Genomic DNA, 22,476 nt, shown 5'->3' with positions numbered 1-22,476 from the left:
ATTTTTTTTAAAAAAAGGAACTATGAAAGTGAGCAATTGATTTGGTTTCACAGGGGATGTTTGAGAAACACACACAGATACAGGTACACATACACTCTCTCGAATGAGAAACACACATGGTCTTTTTGTCTAATATATAGAAAGGTAGCTTGATCCTGGCTATAGGACAGGGCTGACCAGACACTGAGTGGCTGACAAATGTTAAATCATGCAGGCAGAGGCGCTCTCGGACTCGCTCACTCTCTTTCTTTCTCTGTCTCTCACACACAAACACACACACACACACGTGCACGCACGCACGCAAGCATGCATGCACAGTGTCGTGCTGAGCTTGACACTGAGGCAGCTGGAGCCAGAGAGCTGAAGGTTGTCAGGAGACATGGCAAAGCATGTGTGTTTTTCTCACACAAAAGAGCCCCCTAATTGTTTGGGATTCATTAATGCAGAAGCTTTTCAATTGCAACCCAAGCTGTCAGGGAAAAAAAATCTTTGTAGTTAGAAGATGAGGTGTATTCACACAGGCTAGAAAATAACTGTATAATTAATACTGGAGGAAACTCATTTTTCATGGTAAAGAAATGAGGAGGACGCTGAATGCTATCAAGACATGAAAGTGACCATATTTGAGTCTTGTGTTATGGAAAGTGTGTGTGCTTGTATCTTCTTCCTCTGTGAGCACAGCTTTTGACAGGCAGATGATCGACGAAGAAAGAAAAGGTGCTTCTTACCAGAGGTGCTGAGGGTGGATCCCAGTGTTGAAGGGCTCGGGGCCAGGCTACTCTTAGGATGAGGAGCGGGGGACGATGAAGAAGAGGAGGAAGAGGAGGAGGATGAAGAGGCCGCAGGGGAGGAGGTGCGAGCAGCAGACAGGGTGGGCGCAGGGGAGGCCAGCCGCTCTCCAGACTCCATATCTGTCAAACACAATCCAATCAGCAGGGTTACAATAGCAAAGCACACCCATCCGTACACTTGCAAACACACATGCTTAAACACACACACACAGACGCACACACACCAATGAATACTGTCACACCTACACAGCATGTTCTAGCAAATGCATGTGCACACACACATCTTCTGACACTTTTGCTTTCACATCTCACTTCCCCTGAACAATATTTCTATTTAGCCATGCTCACTGGCTCCCGTGCCACCATTGATTCTATAAGAGGTAAAAAGGAGGCATCTTTAAAGGTTTTGAAAGTAGAAGACAAGGCAAGTTTTTGAGTTGTGCTTTCAAAAAAAAAAAAAAAAGCCTTAGAGTTGTGTTGTGCAACAAGAGCTGTTCTGCACAGAGCTCACTTAGCCGATGTTGATGTGGGATTTTTGGACTGGCACAGATAGCAAAACAACAACAATGGAACCAAAATAGGCATTTCTTTTCTGTCATCCCCTCTTCCTGAGACACACAAGGTAAAATCTGCCATCAAACTCACATGTAAGCCACATTTGGCGAACAGGATGCGTTCACACTCTCTTGATAAAAAGGCCTGTCATTTCAATTTAAGAGCTCTTTGAGGCCGTTAAAGACGACATTGCTCTGCGTCCTTTCAGTTGGAAATAGAAGTAAACAAAGAGGCTTTTAAATGATGGTTGCATTAACCAGCACAACAACTTTCCATTATCAGTCAAACAGTCATCACGCCAGCCATTATCAGCCCAAAACAACATCAGATATATTTGATCATCCTGCAACCATATTTTTGGGGGTTTTGTTTTGGTTGTTGTTTAACTTAAATTCCACACTGTTTACAAAAAAGGTGCACAAACACAGTGCCCACACTATTAACTCTACTAGTTTCAAAGCGTGCATATTTGTGCACACGTGAATACACAGTTCACAGGGTTCAACCACACAGCAAACACACAAAAACAGACACAAAATCACGTCCCTGTCTATCACATCCACCTGACTCTTTTTCTCTCTCTTCTTCTCTGCCTGACACTAATCCAGGACAGAAAATCCCCTTCAAAAGCACAGTTTGCAGATTGTGTTTTACAGGCAGGCTTTGTTATTGTGTCATTACACATAAACATTCTCTGCCTCCATCTCTTTTTCCTTCCCTCTCTCCTGCCACCCCTCCACCACCCTCCCTCCCTCCCTCCCTCGCTCCTCTGCAGTGGGAGCAGAGCCACTGATTAAATCTCTGAGACAAAAGCTGCTATCCTCTGAATATCAAGTATCAGCCTTTCGCCAGGAGCAACACTGACAAGAGAGAGGGAGAGTGGGAGAGGGAGAGGCGAGGATGACAAGAAAACCTGCTGCAGTCCGCGGGGAGGAGGCTGGTGTGCCATCGGACAGCCATGACTGCTACTGCTGCATTGAAAAGATGGTGGTTGTGTAATTACTAGGAAGGTCAAAGGTCCTTTGAGAGGCCTCTCGTGCAAGGTGACAGGATTTGGGTGAAGGGAACAAATTATCAATCCAAAGAGGAGATAAATTAATCTTTCACACACGTATATTCTTTTTTTTTTTTTTTTACATTTTTAGCTCGGTATCTGAAGAGTTTTATCAATCCTTGACGGTAAATGGTTGTCACACTTTGTGCTCCATCACTCTGACTGTCACCCTTTAAATGTCATGTTAGGGTGGAGAAAAAAGGAATCCTTCAGTTGACAAAGAGAGCACAGGTTTTCTTTCTCGTGGTTGTACCAGGGAAAATGTAAGTATCATTAGAAGTGTGATGAAAATGCAAAGAAGCTGTGGCCCTTCGTAATTATCATAATGCACGTGAAAACAAAAGGCTTGTGTCTCTGAGGACGAGCCAGCTTATGTGGTGTCAGCTGGTAAGTGAAGCGGCTCATTCCCTACCTTTTCAGAGAAGACATACTGAGAAAGAAGGACAGAATACAGCTAGAAAAAATGATGGGGAGAAGAGATAAGCGAGATAATGCAGTCTGATTTTGTTGTGGGAAAAAGATGTGAAAGGATAGAAGAGAAGAGGATGAAAGACAGGCTTTAAACCATTCCTGTCATTTCTCAATATCTGCACTTAATGTCTCGCCTTGTCAAAACTTGATGATGTGAATAGAATTGATTTCCTCCCTAACAAACAACAAAAAAAGCAATCCCTTCTTTGCAGAGGTGTAAAGCAGACCGATCCTCCCCCTCATCTCTTTTCATCTTGCACATTTTCTCAAAGGGCCTCTTTCTGGGATGAGAGATGGAGGGAGAGAGGACAACTGGGGGAAAATGACTGCAAGGCAAGGCCATCCTCTACCGACAACCACAGACTGATCACTTAGTGCAATTAAAACTAATAACAATAATAAGATTGGGTCCAACAATGTACCACCAAATGCACAGCCACAACAATGATTACAACAATAATGGAGTGCCAAGGTATTTAAGGATCCAATCCTGACTTAATTAAGAGAAATTAAAATGGATTTAGCATCAGAATTAGCTTGATTTTATAGGTAATTAACAGCTACCACAGCGGTGGCATAAGGCAAGCATTATGATCTCTGTGAATTGTTAAATCAATTCCATTTGAACGGCATCGGCCAATCAGCACTGAGCAGTGGAACCAGAAACTGCACGTCTGGTAGATGCACGTAGAGGCAGGATTCATGCTAATGGACAAACTATGATTTATAAAGTGTTTTTCAGTGCTGAATTCAGAGTCTAGTCCCCAAATAGACAACAGCACCCGACTGTCAGTACATGCAGCTAATAGCGGCTGGATGCAGGAGATAGACTAAACAGCACTGTGCCTTTATGACTGCATGTCGCCTTAATATAGGAGCCGTCACATGTTAGTGTCATGTGACGAAAGCCGCACTATTCATAGGGGAGATGGAGTGTGTACATTTGGTGGTGATGTAATGGCCTATGTTGCCTGGAATGTGGCATTACATCACGCATTTGCTTTGCAAGAGTTGTGTGTCTGTGTAACTGGATGTAATGATCTCTGGTACACTCACATATACTAATGGAGGTGTGTTTGCGCGTATGTGTCACGGACTCAAACTACTCAACCCGCTGTGCGTCTCACTTCTGCCCCTTTTCTCCTCACCCCTTCAACACGCAAAACACACACATACACATGCACACAGTAACAGATGGCTGATACTAACTGAGATAATCCGCCAACAGAGTCATCAGCATGGATCAGTGGTAATCAGAGTGTGGACACAATGTCTCTTCTCTAGCCGTAATGGAAGGAGCGCCTGGCGCAAGAGAAAGGAAATGCATTATTCCCCATGATGCCCTGACCCCATTCAAAGACACATGGTGGCTCCCAGCTCTTTCTTTTTCCTCTCACTGAAGCTGACAAAGAACATATCATCGTTGCCTCCACAACATTCATTTTCTCCTCTGGATCTCATTCACCCGGGCTTTTATTTTTGATCTGGGACTGCTATTTAGCTGTATCCTGCTAACAAGAGAAATGTCAACATGAAGCAAGTGTCAATGGGAAGGTTTCTACTGAACTGAACTGAAAAACACTGAATTTGATCAGTGCAACTCAAAAAAAAATCATAAATACATATATAGACACACACTCAATTTTAGGCATGTCAACGTGGTCAAGATATCGGGCTAAGGTTCAAACTGAGCATCAAATATAGCTTTTATTTAAACACATACTGAGAATTGATCACATTACTTAGGTATCCATAAGCTCTTCCCTTGGTTACATGGTAGAATCAAGATGGCTCTTTTCTTCTGTATATTGTTTAAATATAGGTTTCTGAGATAGTAAAACCTATAAATGTTAATGAGGGACCATCTTAGGCACAACATGTACATGTTTGTATCATCCTGAATAAAGCACACATACATTAAGACCCCTTTTCCATCTCCCCGTCATCCCCCCTCCCTGCAAACACAGCAGTAGCCAGGAAATGACATAACCGGGCATCTTAGTGAAAATTATGTGACAACAACCTTTGTCCAGAGTCAAACACCAGCTCAGAGAAAATAATGAAATAGAAAAGGCAGCCCAACACCTGCAGCACCACAAAGTCTACACTGTGAAAGCACAGGACATCAGTATCATTGATAAATTCCCAAATTGCAGATTGATTATTATTAGCATTTTAATTACTAATTTTCTATATCTGTAGAATTTAAGTGCTTTGAAAAAACAAACATGGTCATAGCCAAACATGAAAGGAGAACAGAGCCCCAAGCTTTGAGAGGTCTGTGTAGGTGATAACAACAAGGATGACTTGGACTCCTCCCTCTGCTCCACTCCTGCCCAGTGACAGATGGCAGAGGAGGGCACACAGGGGATGGGCACCATCTCTCGCCCCGCCCTGGCTCTGCTTCTGGCCACAGGTCTTATTACAGCCACACTATTGACTTTAACACTGGATCCTACCACACTAGACCTGCTTAATCCCTGCCAGTGCAAAAGGTAATGATATGGCTCATGCGTTGCGAGTGCTGCATAGAGCACAGTGACAGAGTTTCCAGCTCCCAGTATTCACTGGGCAAAACACGTAGATATCCATGTCGCTGTAAGAGGCTTAGATAGAATATAAAACCAAATGGCATGCCACACACGCTCTGTATATTTTTAAAATGACAAGAAATCAGCTCTTGCAAAATGGTTTATTTGCCTTTTTTGAGCATACTGTAGATGCCAAAGGCTGGAATCAACACCCCTACTCACCATCCGGCTCTGTTGGCTTCCCAGTGACAATAATGTGATTTTGGGACATGGTGATGACTCGGTGGAGGGGAATAGGATAGGCTTGTCACTTGTGTTTGATGTCAAACCTATGTGTGACGGAATAGTGCTACTCAGCTCAAACAGACATAGCATTACGCCCATTTCCAGGCAATAAATAGAAGAGAAGAAGATGGTTGTCATGTGAGTCTGAGTGTCTGCACATATTTGTTACAGATGCCTGTCCACATACACAGAAGTATAACTTAAATTCTAAATAAGGAGTAAACTAAAAGAGAAACAGAATTCTTCATCCCTGATTCACATTCAGATCTGCATCCAGCCAAAGCTAATTATTCTCCCCATGGTAACCTGGCAGGGTCTTCACATCAAAAAATCACAAGTGTGCATCAGGCAATCATCCCTGATGAATCTGCCCTTCTCCCTCTGCTAGCCACTCACATGTGTCTGTCAGTCCCATTGCTCATTACAATTTTTATGCAAACTGAACCAGATCTGGCTGCATGTGTCTTCAAGAGGTTTTAATGACTTTAGAGCAGCATTGGTGGCATACGCCAACATCATCTCAGTGCTCCAGAGTTCTGCAATGCGCATGTGCGCATGCACGTCCACACACATACTCTCTTTCACCACATACATTATAGGCAAGTTAAGTGGTAAACCAATGCCCGCTGAGGTTATTTACCATTTAGATTACAGACTGCAACATTTTACATAGCTCTGCTCCAATTTCTGCAATAGAGTGGCAACATAAAGAACAAAACTGATGACTTGCAAAAGACTTACCCTGAGGCCTTAAACAACTTGTCTCACAGCACAGTACATTCTAACCAAGGCACCTAAAATTCTCCCAAAGCCACAATATTGGTAAAATAAAGCAGCACTAAATCAGCTAACAATCTCAAATTCAAATGTGGACAATTACAACCTGTTTTCCTGATTAACTGTGATTGCTATATAAGGATAGCAGCCAACATTCAGGAAACAAAAAGTCTGGGATATGAAATGCCGTTAGTTATCAAGTCGTATCAAAGGTCTACGGAGGGAATCGGGGTGGGGTTCTGACTGCAGTACTCCAGATATGCATAATGCAAATGATGTGCATGTCAAATCGAAAAACAAACCGACAGTGACAGAACAATGGAGTAGCCGGTGAGAGGCAAGTCTTGCTTCAGTAACAGTTACAGGTTCTTCCATCTATCTCCATGAGAAGATTCCACTTATAGCCGTGTTGTTTTGGTAAAACTTTACATGCTGCTAATAACTGATGTCAATCTGCAAACATGAGAAAATGCAAGCAATCAGTGTGAAGACAGGATCGTCTAATTAATGTTGCGTAAACAACCCAGAAGCCTGGATTCAGGTGAAAATAAGTGACGGGTGGGCTCCCTGCAACGGGCTGGCAACCTGTCCAAAGTGTATTCTTGTCTCTCACCTGGTGACTGTTGAAACATTCTCCACCTTCAGCCCCAATTAGACTTGAGTGACATTCAGCAGAAAACAAGATTGATGGATTATTGTCCGGGTTTTTTTTTTCAAATTTACACTGTATTTGTGGAAGCAATGCTTGATTTTTGTATTTTCAAATGATCAAAGTCAATATTAGCTGCAACTAATTTAAATATTTAAACATTTAAATAGTTCCTGGTTTGTTTTAACGGTCATACATGGTATTAAGTCCACCTCCTGTTTAGCATTAGAGTAAAAGCTACACTACCATACAAGAGTTAGAAGAAGAGGTCAATATTACATTTGTAATTTTTGTTCCAGTCGTACGTAAATCACAACATTTTGGTTTGTTTTGTCTTGGGGACGGAAATGTAAATGTTGCTAAGCTGACTCAACATGCAAATGTTGCCAATATCCCTGCCTAAATGCTGGGTTCATCTCTTCTGCAGCACCTCATGTTAACACTTTCACCAGCCCCATCTCTGCACTCCTTTTCTACGCTTTACCCTTTCAGTGAAATTTAAATGAATAACAACGGCTCCATGATGACTTCATTTTAAGACTCTGGCTTCTGTTGAAAGCCAACAGACAAATCCTAAGTAAAGGTAAACAAGCCTTTAACATCGGCTAGTAAACAGACAACATGTTGGGTGATTACAATGGAAAACAGCACAGTTTTACATGTGTGTTGGAAAACTGACATCAAATGGGGGTATTAAAAGCTATTAAGTCGTTTTAGAACAACAATCTGCCAACAAAAGCTGTGGTGAAAAAAAAAAACCCACCAGTGTTAAACTCAATATGTCAATCATTTGTATCTCTGTTCAAATGGCTTCTTTACTTAATGTTAAAAATGTGAAAATGACTGTCTGGAATAGAACGGTGTCATATTGACAGAAAGGGAGGTAAAGCAGCGGGCATTCAGCCACTCTGTTCTGCTTCACTGCAACACGGGAGGGAGGCCATCGCGGCCACACACGCACGCACGCACGGAAGCTCGAGCTCACGCAGATGTAAAACACACATAAAGGCATTTACACACAGGCAAGCACACACTTGCGCAAATGCACACACCCTGATACTCTCTTCCCACTGCTCCCCCCATGCATCTCTCTCTCCCTCCCTCCCTCCCAAACACACACACACACACACGCACGCACACACTGAGTGCAGCAGGTGAGGTGCCAGCACATCACAGCGCTGCCATTTTTCAGTGTCTTGCTCAGGGAGAAGCGCTCTGACATTTTATGAAGCACTCTGCAGAAATCAGCAGCTTGTAATGGCGGCTGGACTGTCACTCCTTTTTACTATTCACACTCCCTCTATCTGCCTTCCACACGTTGCTTTTAAGATATAATCTTCCTTGATTAGCATAATCTAATCAATTTAACAAAATTGGCTTTTAATTACAAAGTGCAATCTCTTTCTCTGTTTAAGCTTTAAGTGGCTTTTGCACTCATTTGTGAAAAAAAAACTGGAAAAGCAAAACATTAGCTAGAAGTAGGAAAATATTTATAACAACATTGATTTAAGCAAATGATCAAAGTGTCTGAAATGTATAATTATCAGGAAAGATATTTAAACCAAGAGAAACTCTGGTGTAATAATTGGGGCCGATCCCTTCAATACAATCCTTTTTATTGTTTTGACAGCAATTTTATTTGGCAGGATCAAACAGTGGAATGAAATGTGACAAGTGGTGTGTGATGTGTTGGGGTGTGATATTTAAATATCATCTATATTAGCCCTTAAAGGGATCTCTGTTAATATAATTGCACATGCTTACAGGAAAGGCCTCATTATTACTGCATTTTTCATGAAAAGTCAGGGATTTATAATCGTGGTTAACATTTTGACATACTGGTGTGCCTGATGAGTTCTTTCTTGAACAATGATTAACGGTAAAAGACATTCAAAACCACTACTACACGTTACGATTTCGATATTAGCCATTGTGACAATGAAGACATTACAGTTGCTGTTGAGCCTACAGAAGTTTACAAAAGAAGTTGGGCAACCAGCAGCCTGTGGCCTGGCAATCCACAGCAGCCTCAACCAAACTTTGTTCCCTCTAGTTGCACCAAATTTAAAAAAAACACAAAAAAAACCTAGGAATAATATGCCCGGAGGGAAAATGTGATTCAACTTGAAATATGTGGGAAGTGTCAAGGCCAAATCTCTCTGTGTAGGCGATGCTATAAACCCTAAACTAAGCCGATTTCATTAATGTGACATTAGCATTTGTAATGAGAAAAGGGGGAAAGACCCTTGGGACATTTTTGTACTGTTTCAAAAGTCTCAGACGCGCATGCATGCCCACGCACACTCAATAGCATATACTATATATGCAGAAACATGCAATGTAAAGAAACATACAGTACAAGCAAAGCAAATACTTCACACACCTCTGACACAAGATTCACAAAATAGAGTCAAAACAAAGAAAAATGTATTGTTTTACATCATTGTTTATAAAATTCAGGTCAATCCTAACAGGAAAAAACAGTCAAAGCAACTCACTTGTGCATTCATCTTGCCAACACATGGCTGTTGTGTTCCCACATGTGATGCAGGAAGATCCCCTCTCCTTGTCCACACAGCAGTAAAATGTTGCGCTAACCTGACTTGTTTTAGACTCTGCAGCAATGCTGGCAAGGATTTTTATGTTGATTTCTTTCTGGTTACATGATCTGGAAGTGTTTAATTGACTTATATTGAGCAACAGGTTTCTGAATTAGGGCAACTAAATTTAACAACACCACAAGGAGGCATCACTCAAAAGAGGTATTTATTAGAATATTTGCTACTTCTTTATGTGTAAACTAAAGGTCCTTATTTGATCAGAATATGCCTGCATTTAAGTTAAAGGGTATGACATCAAATGGCCCATTTATAAATCTTTCCATGGTCACATAATTGAAACCTCTATTGACTTCTTAAGTTTTGGTTTGAAGTAAAAAAATGTCTTGCTCTGCATTATTTACTACATGACTACATAATTCCACCAGATAAACTGTTCTGCAGTTTTTCTTTAATAATGATCTCAGCTTTAATTACCAGTAGCAATTTGGTTATGCATTTTTTTTATGTATCAGTATTAATTATTTCATTTTAATGCATTTTTTATTTATAGTCATGCCATGGCAAAGCATTAAGAAGAGAACATGAAGCAGACCCTGCACAGATCAGAATGAAGTAATTACTTAGACATGGATAGTTGTAATAAATATTAACTATTTTCTCCCACAGGTCTGTAATTAGTAGTTTTTCTTTTACTTGCGACTTTAATAAAGCATGTAACTAAGAAATCGGTGCTTATTTCTAAATATTTAAGGTCATAAATAAAGGCTGCTGAAATTGTCTTGAACAGCTTCTGATTTATTTCCCTCTCTCTCACTATCACACAGGCAATTCGCTAAGTTTATCTTTTCAAATGACATAATTTGAGGCTGTACATCTGAACATAGATTAAAAATATGGTGTGAAAATTTTACACATGTCCCTTGCAGACAGAATGAAATAAAATCTGAACATCACATCATTAGTAAATAGACTTCACATTGCCATCGTTGCTACTATCACCTTTCTGGTCCTCCAACAGGACATTTTTGCGTCCCTCAGGGCGCAAATGTAGAAAAAGCGGTAAAGTCCCGCAGTGCCTTTAAAGGAGTTTGTCACACCAGCAATGGGCCACTTTGATATGCTTCGGAATATTCGCGAAATAGAGTACCCTTTCCCGTGACACGGCCCTGTTTCCTGTGTCACCCCATGGCTTAAAAGAGATTTCCCTCTTAAAAAATAGAAATTGAGCCTCTCCTGCCGACTGTGGCAGAGCTTGCCTTGATGTTACTGTACTGCAGTCATAGTCCCACTGGTTGAAAACACACACACACACACCACACACACACACACACACACACACACACAAATTCATTGTATTACTTGTTTATTAGAAAGACACCATCGTGACCCACTATTAATTCCTTTAAATTCTAATTCAAAGTCTATGTATAATAGCACTGTTTACAATATATATAACAGGGCTTAAAGAAAAGAAAAATAACTAAGGCTATGCTAATTTGCTGACCATGTTTGGTGTACACCATGTAAACGCCATGATGAGCGGCTCCCTTGATTGGTGAGGCTAAAACTAAAGCCGCCTAGGCCTGTTGTTGATAGCCATGTCTCACCCACTCACTGCCCAAGAGGGAGTCAGGACAGACACCACTGCTCAGAGTCTGTCTGTTCACATACGTAAAACATGGGCTAGGATTACACAGGGCTCAAATGTGACTCATCCTAAGAAGAGTGAGTGGAAGAACAACCCCCTGTTCTTCTGCACAACTTCTGCACACACATGCACACACACATGCACACACACATGCACACACACATGCACACACTGACAGCGATGATGGCAACTTCACAGGCCCAGAGAGCGGACCTTGTGGTTCCATACACCTGCCAGAAACAGATGTTAAGAATAAATCAGAGGGAAGCTCAGGCTGAGGAAAGGCTCACACGGCTGTAACCCCACCAACTCACTATGCAGCACAAACACACATACACACACAATACAGAGCAAACAGCTGCACATGACAACACACGCCGGTGATGAAAGTAGCAATAGCGTGCATAAACCTGACAAACAGACAGAACTTGGTAGTAGGAAAGGAATTTTTTTCGATTTCCATCTACCCCACTTATATTTTTGCGTTTTTATCTCTTTTTTTCTGGTGCTGTGTAACCAATTCCTCCAGAGCTGAGGGCTTTAAGTGAAACTGTTTTGGAAGAGGACGAAATCCTCAAACAGACAAACAAGTCACAACAGGGCTGGAAGCGGCGTGGGCGGTTTGTAGAGGAAGCTGTTTTTCCGCTGCTGACTAGGTGAATTTCATGATTTCTTCACTTAAATCTAGTTGCTATGATTTATGAAGCATAAGCATCTTTACAAAGCATGTTGTTGCAATAGATGTGTTACACAATAACAAAAGGGAAAAAAGCAATTTTTGAGGACTATGAACTCTTAAAGTACAGTCTGAAAGTTAACAGCATCGTACACGCTGTCATTTTAGTGTGTCACTCTTCCTGGTTCCAGACACCATGTGTCACAAGGCAGATGAATCTTCCAACCACACATATTTTTCTAGGCTTTAATTCATGTCTTTGGCCACCTTTTGGCTCTTCTTTTATTGTGTGTGTGTGTGTGTGTGTGTGTGTCTGTGTCTGTGTCTGTGTCTGTGTCTGTGTGTGTCACCCTTCATGCTTAACAGCCCAGAAAGAGGAAAAACAGTAAGTTAACCAACAGTGCCCTGACATTATCTCTTCTTTGCTGTCCTGGAATGCAAGCTCGCTCTGAAGCTCCAAAAATGTTCTTTCGTTATGAAACAATGTGTGCACCCGCATACGTGTGTATGAATACCTAAGTCTTGCTGTTTAGTATCATACCTAGAATAATTTTAGTTACAACATTTAAAATTGAGGTTCAAATCACTTTGAAAATAAAATATGCACAGACACATGATATCCAAGTTCTTTTTCATGATTAGTTCTGTTTCAACGCTTGCCCTTGTCTGTCCTTACAGTCACTGGGCAAAATTAAGCCCAACCCTGGCCCTTGAGATGCCAATGAGTCTAACATCCATGACTCAAGGGGTCAGGCAGCCCATCCATGCTGAGCATTAGAGGTTAAGGGGATGAAACCAAGTGTGAAATGTGAGAAGACAAGCCAACATGGTTTCTCAGGCAACAAACAGAAAGGCGACAAACATATCACTGTGACTATAAGGAACGAAAGGTATTTTAAGAAGAAAGACTCACATCACTTGTGATTCACACAAGAGCAAAATGGGAAAGGAATTAATGTGGCTTTTGAACTAGCTGAGTTTAGATATGTTAATCAGTAATAGCCTGTTGTACTTCAGACAGAAGGTACAGGACGCACTGTGTTTGTGTGCGTGAGTGTGAGAGAGAGATTGGCAAGTCCAGCACCGCCTGTATATGGGCTGGTTGAGGTAAGCAAAATCTCTACACCAGGAGATAATCCATCCAGAGGGTTTCCTCAGGAAGCATATGGAAAATGCAGATGCTTTTCAACCCACAATAGCTATTAATATCTTCTACACAATGTTTGCTCATGTCCAACTAAGGACTGCGATTCCTGCTTAAAATGTAGTCGCTATATGTAATACAAGCATATATAGTTTTTAATGAACATGCATTCATACATTTCTTTGTTAACCGCATACCCACACGGCTCGGTAAACTGACTGCTCAGACGTGACAGGTTGTAGTCTGTTCATGCCATTTAAAGAAAGAATTCACTCACATATCCGCAATCATCACTCCAACTACCTGACAGGAATTGTTCACAGTGGCACCAAAAACTTGTGTTAAAATGACAGTGCTGCAAACTGTTTTAATTATAGCCGACATAGATAACAGCCTGTGGAAAACATCAACCTTTTCTCAAAGCCTTCTGCAAGATATAAACATACAGTATTCCCTGGAAAATGCTCTTTCGTATGAGGATATGCAAGTGTGGGTGTGGGTGTATGTGTGCACGCGCATGTGAATACAATATTCGTTTTGCTGCAGGAGGACAATCTATGCATAACAATGAGACGCTCTAATGAAATCAGCCATCAACCTGCGATACATACATATTAAAGCAAGACCTCAGAGTGTCATTCGCTTAGTGCATCATTTGTTCCCACTCATTCTCTTTTTTATACATGCCACCTGACCTTTTAGAATATGTCCCACCCTCACTACTTCATGCTAAAAATAGGAAGTGTACCTGCAGAACAGGGACTAACAAACATGTATGCTGCAGTCAGGAATACTCTGAAAACATGATACAGCATTATTTGACGCTGAATCATTTTGTATGTTTGATTCTGAACTTTATAAACACACATTTCTTTGAGATTCACCGTTATAAATGTTACCACTGTCAAAGCTATACCTTCAGCATAATGTCATATCATCTCAGCTGGCAGGGAATGACGCTCCTCCTTCGCTCTAAGCACGCTTCACAGCTCTGGACTCTCTTTTGCTCCCTTTCTCTCCATAACCCCCACCCCCACATTGGCAGGGAAATGGATCCCTCCACCTGACAGTGGCCATTTTGAGCCTCCTCTCTCCTCTCGTCTCTACTTCTGCTTCCTGGTAAACAATAGGAGAGGGATAATTGATCAAACAGCCAGGGAACCCTCCGAGCAGGGGAAGGTCACCGCCCGCCAACCTAACTCACTCACAAGGGTGTGTGTGTGTGTGTGGGTGTGGGGGTGTGTGTGTGTGGGGGGGGGCGTGCGAGTGTGTGCGTGTGCATATACAGATGCATATAGTACACGTATGCAAGTGTACAGAAACGTATGTGTGTGTGTGCAAGTGGAGGGTGGCGGGTGGGGGGTGTTTCTGATGCTCTTGGGCTGCCATTTTTCTTCCCTGACAAAGACTCCATCTGCCACAGAGCCATTTGCTGCCTCCCGAGTCGCTAGAGCATTCTGCACGCCGTGTTCACCTTGATGTCACCTCTACACAGCTCCTGCCTTGCTGACGTTGTAACCACACACTCACACACATATACACAGTCTCTCTCACTCACTCTCTCTCTCTTTCTCTCACACACATTTCTTCTCCAACTCACAAACACACTTTAAGCTACTGTCATACTATCTTTGCACTTTCAACACACAAACACACACACACACACACACACACACACTCAGATCCACACACACATGGAGAGTGCGTATGTGTCAAGGCAGTGGCCTTCCCTCTACTCTGCATGGCTGATATCACTGTGCAACCATCAGCGCTGTGCATTGTGGGAGTGTCTGTTGGGGCAAAAAGACGCGACAGGGGCTGAGGGATTCACACGCCTCTGAAAGACAGCCGAAGGTGGGGGGAGGGAGAGAAAGGGAGAGATATATGGAGGGGGCCGGTAACTGGAAATGAGAGATGGCATTTTAAAGAGGAAGCTGAATTTCACCTGCAATTACCGTAGCTCCGGGGCACATGGCTCGGTTAAGAGACATTTCATTCCAAAGCCACCATGTATAGCTGCTGCACTAAGCCCTGAGAGGCACATAAAGAAGAATGGAGACAGAAAACGGAGAGAGGAAAACTCTCCTCAGCCCAAGATGGCTCTCAGCAGATGCAATGATGAAAGAGAGTAGGTAGTCAGGGGTGTAACTGGTAAATGAAACCAAGCACAAAAAGCTGGAGAGGGAACAAGAATATGGCAGAGGAAAGGAAACAAGGACGGATAGACATTCTCCTTCAGCAGGCCCCAACTCAGCCATCTGCACACCAGACCAGACAGCTGAACTGGGCCTCTGAGAGCAAACACGTGCACACATACACACAGTGAACAAAGAGCAAATAAAGTCCAATGAAAACTGACACACGTTTTCACAGGGACCTACATGCAAAGCTGGAGGGGTTTAATGATAGATTTCTTTTGTAGTATTCATTCTCTTACTCCTTTCCCACACAGACACAGAACTCTAAATGAAAGTGTAATGGTTTCCCTAAGGCTCAGTGTCCTGGACTGCTTTACCGACCAGACTGCTGTGTATCATAGGAGAAGTGTGACTGCACAAATACAGTAATGAGCCCTTGCTGGGAGCAGGGAGCCTCCTGGCACTGCTAATGGCTCCTCTGGATTGCAGTTGTATCCAGGTTACAACCTGGGCTGGCTCACAGGGTCAGAAGGGACAATTTATTTCCAGAGCAGGACCACGCCAGGTCTGTGTTTGTGGCAGTGGGGAAAGGGTGACAGTTACGGGACACAAAGTTTTGTCAGAAGTGCAATCACTGGGTGGTTTGGTGCTTGGGTTAGCCTTAAAAACAGTATGCCCAATAAACTTGAAGGCTTTCATGGGGCAACAGCTGGCATTTTGTAGGCATCACGTATGGGAGGGAGAAGTGGGTGGGGGTTGGGGATTGTCTGTGTGGTCCACTTACCACCATAAAAGAAAAGCCTTGCTAAGCATGCACAAAAGTACACAACTAGTCATAGTCACAGAAACTGTAAAGTAATTTAAGAGTAACCAATGCAATCGATTTGGAATTATAAATTCTTCGAAATAAAATCCGCCTTATACAATTGTGCCTTTCACAGTTCTGTTGTTGGTTGAGTGGTAAGTAAGTGTCTTACGTCACAGGCTACAAGATTTATAAACTATGGGGATTTAATGGTTTGCTCTAAGTATTTTATAAGTGACAAGAATGCAACATTATGACGCCCAAAACTCTGTATATTTAATATTTTGATCAATGAACTACAACAAATCCACACTAATACATATACACAGGCACACAGACCACTTCCTTTGTTATCCTCTCTGGGAAAACTCACAGCTTGGGTTCTTTAGCTCCTGTTTTGTCTGACCCTCCTTTCAAAATGTCCCCCTTATGACCATGCACATTATCATCCGGGCAGGCAGCCCCTGAGTAGACTGGGGCTCCCTGGGTGCAGGCAGTGATTCATGGCACAAGGGTCTGTAAAAGAGCAGCTTCGGCCCACGCTGAAGCCCTTCACATGACAAGGAGAGCAGGGGCTGTTTGGCAACTGGCATGAATCAAAAGTCTGTCCAAAGGACTGAACCCTACAGAGACACGGCAGGCCAAGCAAAGCCAAAGAGGAATGGTCAGTGTGAGTGTGTGTTCTTGTACATTGTACAAAAATAAGGACCCAGTACATATTTCATTTACAAAGTGAAGTCGTTCTCGCTGGTCCTCAAAACACCACAGGGCTGTTTGAGGGTTAAAATTTGCTGGTAGGGTTAGAGTATAGTTAGTATTGTGATTAGGTTATGGTGAGGGTAGGTCTTCAGTTGTGATGGTTAGGGGCAGTAGAATGCATCATGTCAATGACAGTTCTCACAAAGATAGAAGCACGTGTGTGTGTGTGTGTGTGCGTGTGTATTGGGGGGGTTAGAGAGTGAAAGAGACACACACAGTTGCGCTTTTCAAACTACTGCTGATGTGTGTCTGTTGCATCTATACCGTTCTCTATCGCGAGGACAATCTCGCAGAGGCATTTTAACAATCTTAGCTCCGAGGCAAGTACAAAGTACTAAATGTTTAGGTGTTATCTCTAACACTTCCCGAATCTAGCTGAGCACCAGTTTAAAGGGCAATGGGAAATAGACACCGCCAGAAACAAAGTGACTCATGAATAAATGCTGAGAAATGATAGAAGGTGCTAGAACTGATGAAATCTCTCAAGTTTTGTGACAGGCATCGAGACACAAATTCTGTGTCCTCGGGCTACGAGGTGTAATTTCCCCTTCGAATGTCATAAGAGCCATGTCAAAAATTATCCACCACACTAAGAAGAAAATGCTTCAAAGAGAGAGAAAATCTATCATCCATCTACCTTCTCTCTCATGGTGGGATGCCATAGGAAATGCTAGCCCCACAGGACACACACGCACACATAAAGAGTGGACTGCTGTGGGGCTGACGCAAGACTATCTCTGTCTCACGTGTCTCTCCCCTTCGGCCGCCTGCTGCTCCTGACCTTCGAGATGTTTTTCTCTCTCCTTCTTCCTCTCCTTTTCTTCCTCTCTATTTCACACTCATTTAACACGCGTGCACACATACACCGCACCACATCACACACATTTGTGCGTGCTCGTGTGCACACACACACACACACACACCTTTCAGCCACTCAGTATATTGTCATTAAAAGGCATTGCATTTGAAGCATGGATCAAACAGATGTGGCTGTGTAAGCAATGCTGCTTCTTCAAACAGCTCATTGGCTTAAGTACAGATAGTCTGCATGCATTACACCGCTCTCTCTTAAATGCATGCATCAAAACATATATGTGCAACCAAAACCAAACAATCTTCCTGGAAACAAGCCGGACTCTGGTTGCGGTTCAGCAGTGGCTGATGGGTGTGAATTTTAGGTTATAGTGTTGTAAAAAAAAGTCATCAGTGTTTTAGGAGACCAATGGGTCACATTTTTAGTGAAAAATCTTTGCCAGAAATCTAATTAACCATACATGTTTAATGTGGCTCACTAAAACGCTGCCATACGTTTACATAACCAATAGCTTTGTGCTATAAGACATATTTCTTTGTCTTTGCATTCGCTGTCATTATTTGCATATTCCTCTGGGTGTTTGACTTGAGAAGCTCTTTCCCCTTTCTTTCTCTTGCCTTCCACGCAACAAATGTCAGCTAATTACACCACAGTTGTTTGGATGAGCTCCATATTTCTCTGCTCTGCTGTCATTTCTACGGGAAAAGTCTCACAGCCAAGGAACAAGTGAGAAAGACCCACCGATGGGGGTAGAGCTACAGGGGTACAACCCCTAGCAATTGGTTTCTAAAGAGAAGACGTGTCAATATCCATCACACATGATACAACCTACCTGTGGAGGATATTATTCACAGCCAGACATGATGTGTAATGGTTAGACCTGATGTAATCAGGCCTGGTTACACTCAAGGCTTATGATCCACTCTGCCAAAGCTGGTGTTTTCCTAAACTCTGCATTCAGTGAAAACCTTCAAATAAAAGATCCCATTTCACCTACTATCATGCTCACAACAAGGCCAACGAGTCAGGCAGGAGTGAAAAGTGCAAGTCATTGTTGGTGTGTGGCACAATGAACTGCCGCACTGGTGTATGTGAAGTGAAGCCTTGACGATGCTGCCGCACCCCTGAGTACAAGCGGCCAACACACAGAGATGGATGAGCAAAGAAAAGAAAAAAAGAAAGCATGTAGCAACACAAAAACAACCAACCCCGATCTAACCTCAAAGCCGTACAGGGCACAATTAACGTCCATTTAAATTCAGCAGTGACTCTGATGTGACAGAAAACTCTTAGGGTGTTTATTAGGTGCATACATTTCAGAAAAATATTCTGATTATGATGGGAAAAATCTAATTAATTGCTTGATTCACTGAATGAACCCCGAATTTGTAATGTAATCATAATAACTGTTTTTCAAGGGACTCTTGTTAAAATTAATTGGGGAAGAAAAAACAACATCTTTTGCTGAATGAATGAAAATCAAATTAGGCTTGAAACTGAAGGAGTTTGCTCTGCAAATTTGCTCTGGTATGCAGGGTATCTATAGAGTAAATGAAAAGCACTTTGAATGACACATGTACTCATTTGCTAAATATACATGTGGAAATTAATGTTCATGTTGTATATATTGTATACTCACTGTTAAAGATGTCTTCAGCTCTTTGTCATCACTGCTGCAACACCTGGGGAAAACAGACAAAAGTTAACTGCAGGGCAGCTCAAAACAAGTCTGAATAAACAGAAGTTCTTAATAATAACATTCAGGATGTGAAAATTGTAAAAATTCCAGATACCAACACACAGACACACACACAAACACACACACACAGAAAGTTTCTATCTTTTCCTTGTAAAACCTGTTTGCTAGAAATGGATCTACACACCGGAGCTTCGAGCATGAGGATATTTTCCCCAAACACAAGACGGTTCTTGCAGAGAACCAAGCCTTTCCAGTGTTCTCACGCCCATCTCTCACGCTTTGTCCTCTATAGGCCCTCCTGTGCTGTTGCAGCCTGAGCCTAATCTAAGAAGATCACCAAAACAGGCACCACCCAGATATAACATGTCATAGTAAGAAAATACACGTTTTATCTATGTGACATCGCCCTATGCAAGTTATAAACACCAGGCATAGGACTACGGATTCTTCAGTAAATGACTGAAATGCTTTCAATCACAGCTAGTTTTCCTAATCTCTAACAACATCAAACAGCATGAATTCAATTCAGCTAATTTTAAAGTAAAACACAAGCTCGGAGTGCAATAAACAGTCCAACTGTTGTCTAATAGCATGTGTGGATAGCTAGCTAACGAGGTTTTGTTGACAGTAAACACGTCCATCTGGTAAACTTCTAATGTAATTCAATGGACGGGTCCTTTGCTCATGCTTGAATATTATATATGACTAGGCTACACCAAATGTGCCCCTGAAACATTAGTCCGTCAGTGTATCTCCGCACCGAGCTCACCTGTTGATGATAACGACACCCTTTGAATGGAGATAGTTAATTATCTATTCTTAACTGACAGACACACGTGTGCATCCTTGTGTATGTATATATACATACACAAAGAGAGACAGAGAGAGACTAGAGATGTACAGAAATACTTTGATAGCTCAGTGCAGTGATAATGATAACAGAAAGCCAGGTAACCTGAATTCATTTTCAGCTTTTCATAAAGGCCTATTAGTGGATGATTAAAGGATCTCTGCACATAGGTCTTCACCATAGAAAATGATTTGCCAGCCACAAGGAAGGTAAATTACACTGGATAAGAAAGCAACTGCTGTCTGCCATTATTTGCTTAACTGTGAATCAGGTTCTTTGTCTGTTAACTTCATTTTACGGCAAGAGATTCAGTTTTAGATCGACCTAAAATATCAAGAAGAAAAACACGTCACCTGTTCCTCAAGAAACATTCTTTCACTGTAATAGTCCTCATGAGGACTGTCAGATTTTTCATTCTTAATTAGTATGAACTCTTCTGTTCCTCACTCAGTTTTCATAGCAAATGTAAAAAATGATTAACACTTTGTAATTTTTCTAAGTGTTATGCTTTGGAAATTAAAGCCTGTTTATACACAAAGTTACAGTATTTGGAAGTTACAACATAATCACCGCTATTGCTTACTAATTTCCATCTAATTATCTTGAAGACAAAAGAATCAGAAGAGAAAAAACAGGAACTATCTGCAAAGTTGTAATTACCTGCATTTACACTCCAGACATGTGTGCACAGGGACTGTGCAACCTAACTGTTATGAGTTCTCTGAACTGTTAAGACGTTTTGCTTCTAAAATCTTTCCTCGCCTCTCACCCTCCAAAACTGAAAGAAAGAAAGAAAGAAAGAAAGAAAGAAAGAAAGAAAGAAAGAAAGAAAGAAAGAAAGAAAGAAAGAAAGAAAGAAAGAAAGAAGAAAGAAAGAAAGAAAGAAGAAAGAAAGAAAGAAAGAAAGAAGAAAGAAAGAAGTTTTGAGGTCTCTTTACAAAACAACTGTTGGTATTTGAATGTCAGTAAAGACAGGAGCACCCTGTAAGTTTGCATACAGAGCTTGGCCTAAAATCTCTTGCTTTTTAATATTTGATGCCTTGTTAGGAGAGCTACACTGGTGAGGTGTTTGTCTCTGTTGATCTTTGGCACACCAGGCCCTGTGGGAGTGAGTTAGAAAGACTTGGCCGCAGACATTTTCCTGAAGCCCCCAGAACAAAACAGGCAAGTCTTGACAGTCTGTCCGCCACCGAGTCGTCACACAATCAGTTGCAGGAAACCAATCCCTAAATAGCTGTGATTCATCTCTTCATCACACACAATGACGGTACACAGTGCACAAAGAAGCTCTCTCTTCCCCCCTCTCTCTCTCTTTCTGTCTGTCTTCCCCTATCTGTCTCAACCCCTTCCCCCAGTGTGGTCTCTCATGCTACTTAAAAATAAGTGCTTCTCCCAGCTTTCTTTGCCCTGTGATTTACTGGCAGTGTTTAACTGCAGGGCAGCATCTTTTATTGTTACATGATCTGGAGCTGAAAGCTGACAAAATGGAATCCCAGTGCAAGTACCTTTGTGTGTGAGTGCATATTCTGAGCCAAGCAAGAAATGGGTAAAGGAATGAAAAACTTGTGTGAGAAATGTTTGCCTAAATGCATTTCCAATCCTCACAGGCTGTGTGTGTGTGTGTGTGTGTGTGTGTGTGTGTGCGCGTGAATTTGTGTGTGTTATGTTTGTCGCTCTACTAAATGGTTTCTTCCTTGACTTGATGGAACAAGTGCCATCTCAAGGGAACGGGTTATACCACACAGACAAAGTAAAGAGCTTTGAGACTGGTGAAAAGCTTAGAGCATTACTGTGATCCATTTGTGAGAGGAAGAATATATGTGTACAGTATGTGACATAGCATGGTGAATTATGGACATCTTTTTTTCTGTGTATGCAGGCAAGCTTTTGTGTTGCCATGATGACTACGCTTAATGGCTTAAAGCCTGTCGTTGAATTAGGCAATCCACTTCCTGTTCTTAATTTTCTATGTAAGAACCTAATTCAATAATTTGGTCGACCTGGCCTTGCCAGAATCTGTTCACAGTGGCATTTGGAACGATGACATCAGTACAGTATGTGACTGAATCATCACCACTGGATAATCAGGCTAGCACAGGCCTACACAGCAGGTTCAGTGTATCATTACAGCCTGGATGATCCATCAAGATGATGTGTGAAGGTCAGAGTAGCCGTGACCAACGCAGCTGTCATATCTCCTCCCAGCACCCTCTTGGCTAACTGGGCTTCCAAAACACTCAGCACAAAACATGGCCGACTGGGGAGCACA

General features: G+C 42.1%; 1 protein-coding gene across 13 annotated transcripts in view; it reads right to left on the bottom strand.

Moving 5' to 3' along the window:
- baz2ba (bromodomain adjacent to zinc finger domain, 2Ba) overlaps positions 1–22,476 on the bottom strand; it is a 53,615-nt gene that overhangs the window by 23,374 nt on the left and 7,765 nt on the right. For all 13 annotated transcript variants that reach the window (XM_057014320.1, XM_057014362.1, XM_057014336.1 and 10 more), the window contains exons 2-3: positions 19,298–19,340; positions 729–911 (exon numbers count right to left, since the gene is read on the bottom strand). In XM_057014320.1, coding sequence (XP_056870300.1) covers positions 729–909 — 181 coding nt within the window. In that variant the 5' untranslated portion in view covers positions 910–911; positions 19,298–19,340. The remainder of the gene's footprint in view (positions 1–728; positions 912–19,297; positions 19,341–22,476) is intronic.

The sequence above is a fragment of the Takifugu flavidus genome, chromosome 2 (genome assembly GCF_003711565.1).
Source record: "Takifugu flavidus isolate HTHZ2018 chromosome 2, ASM371156v2, whole genome shotgun sequence".
In the NCBI taxonomy this organism is placed as follows: domain Eukaryota; kingdom Metazoa; phylum Chordata; class Actinopteri; order Tetraodontiformes; family Tetraodontidae; genus Takifugu; species Takifugu flavidus.
This window is presented reverse-complemented; position numbering and strand designations above follow the sequence as displayed.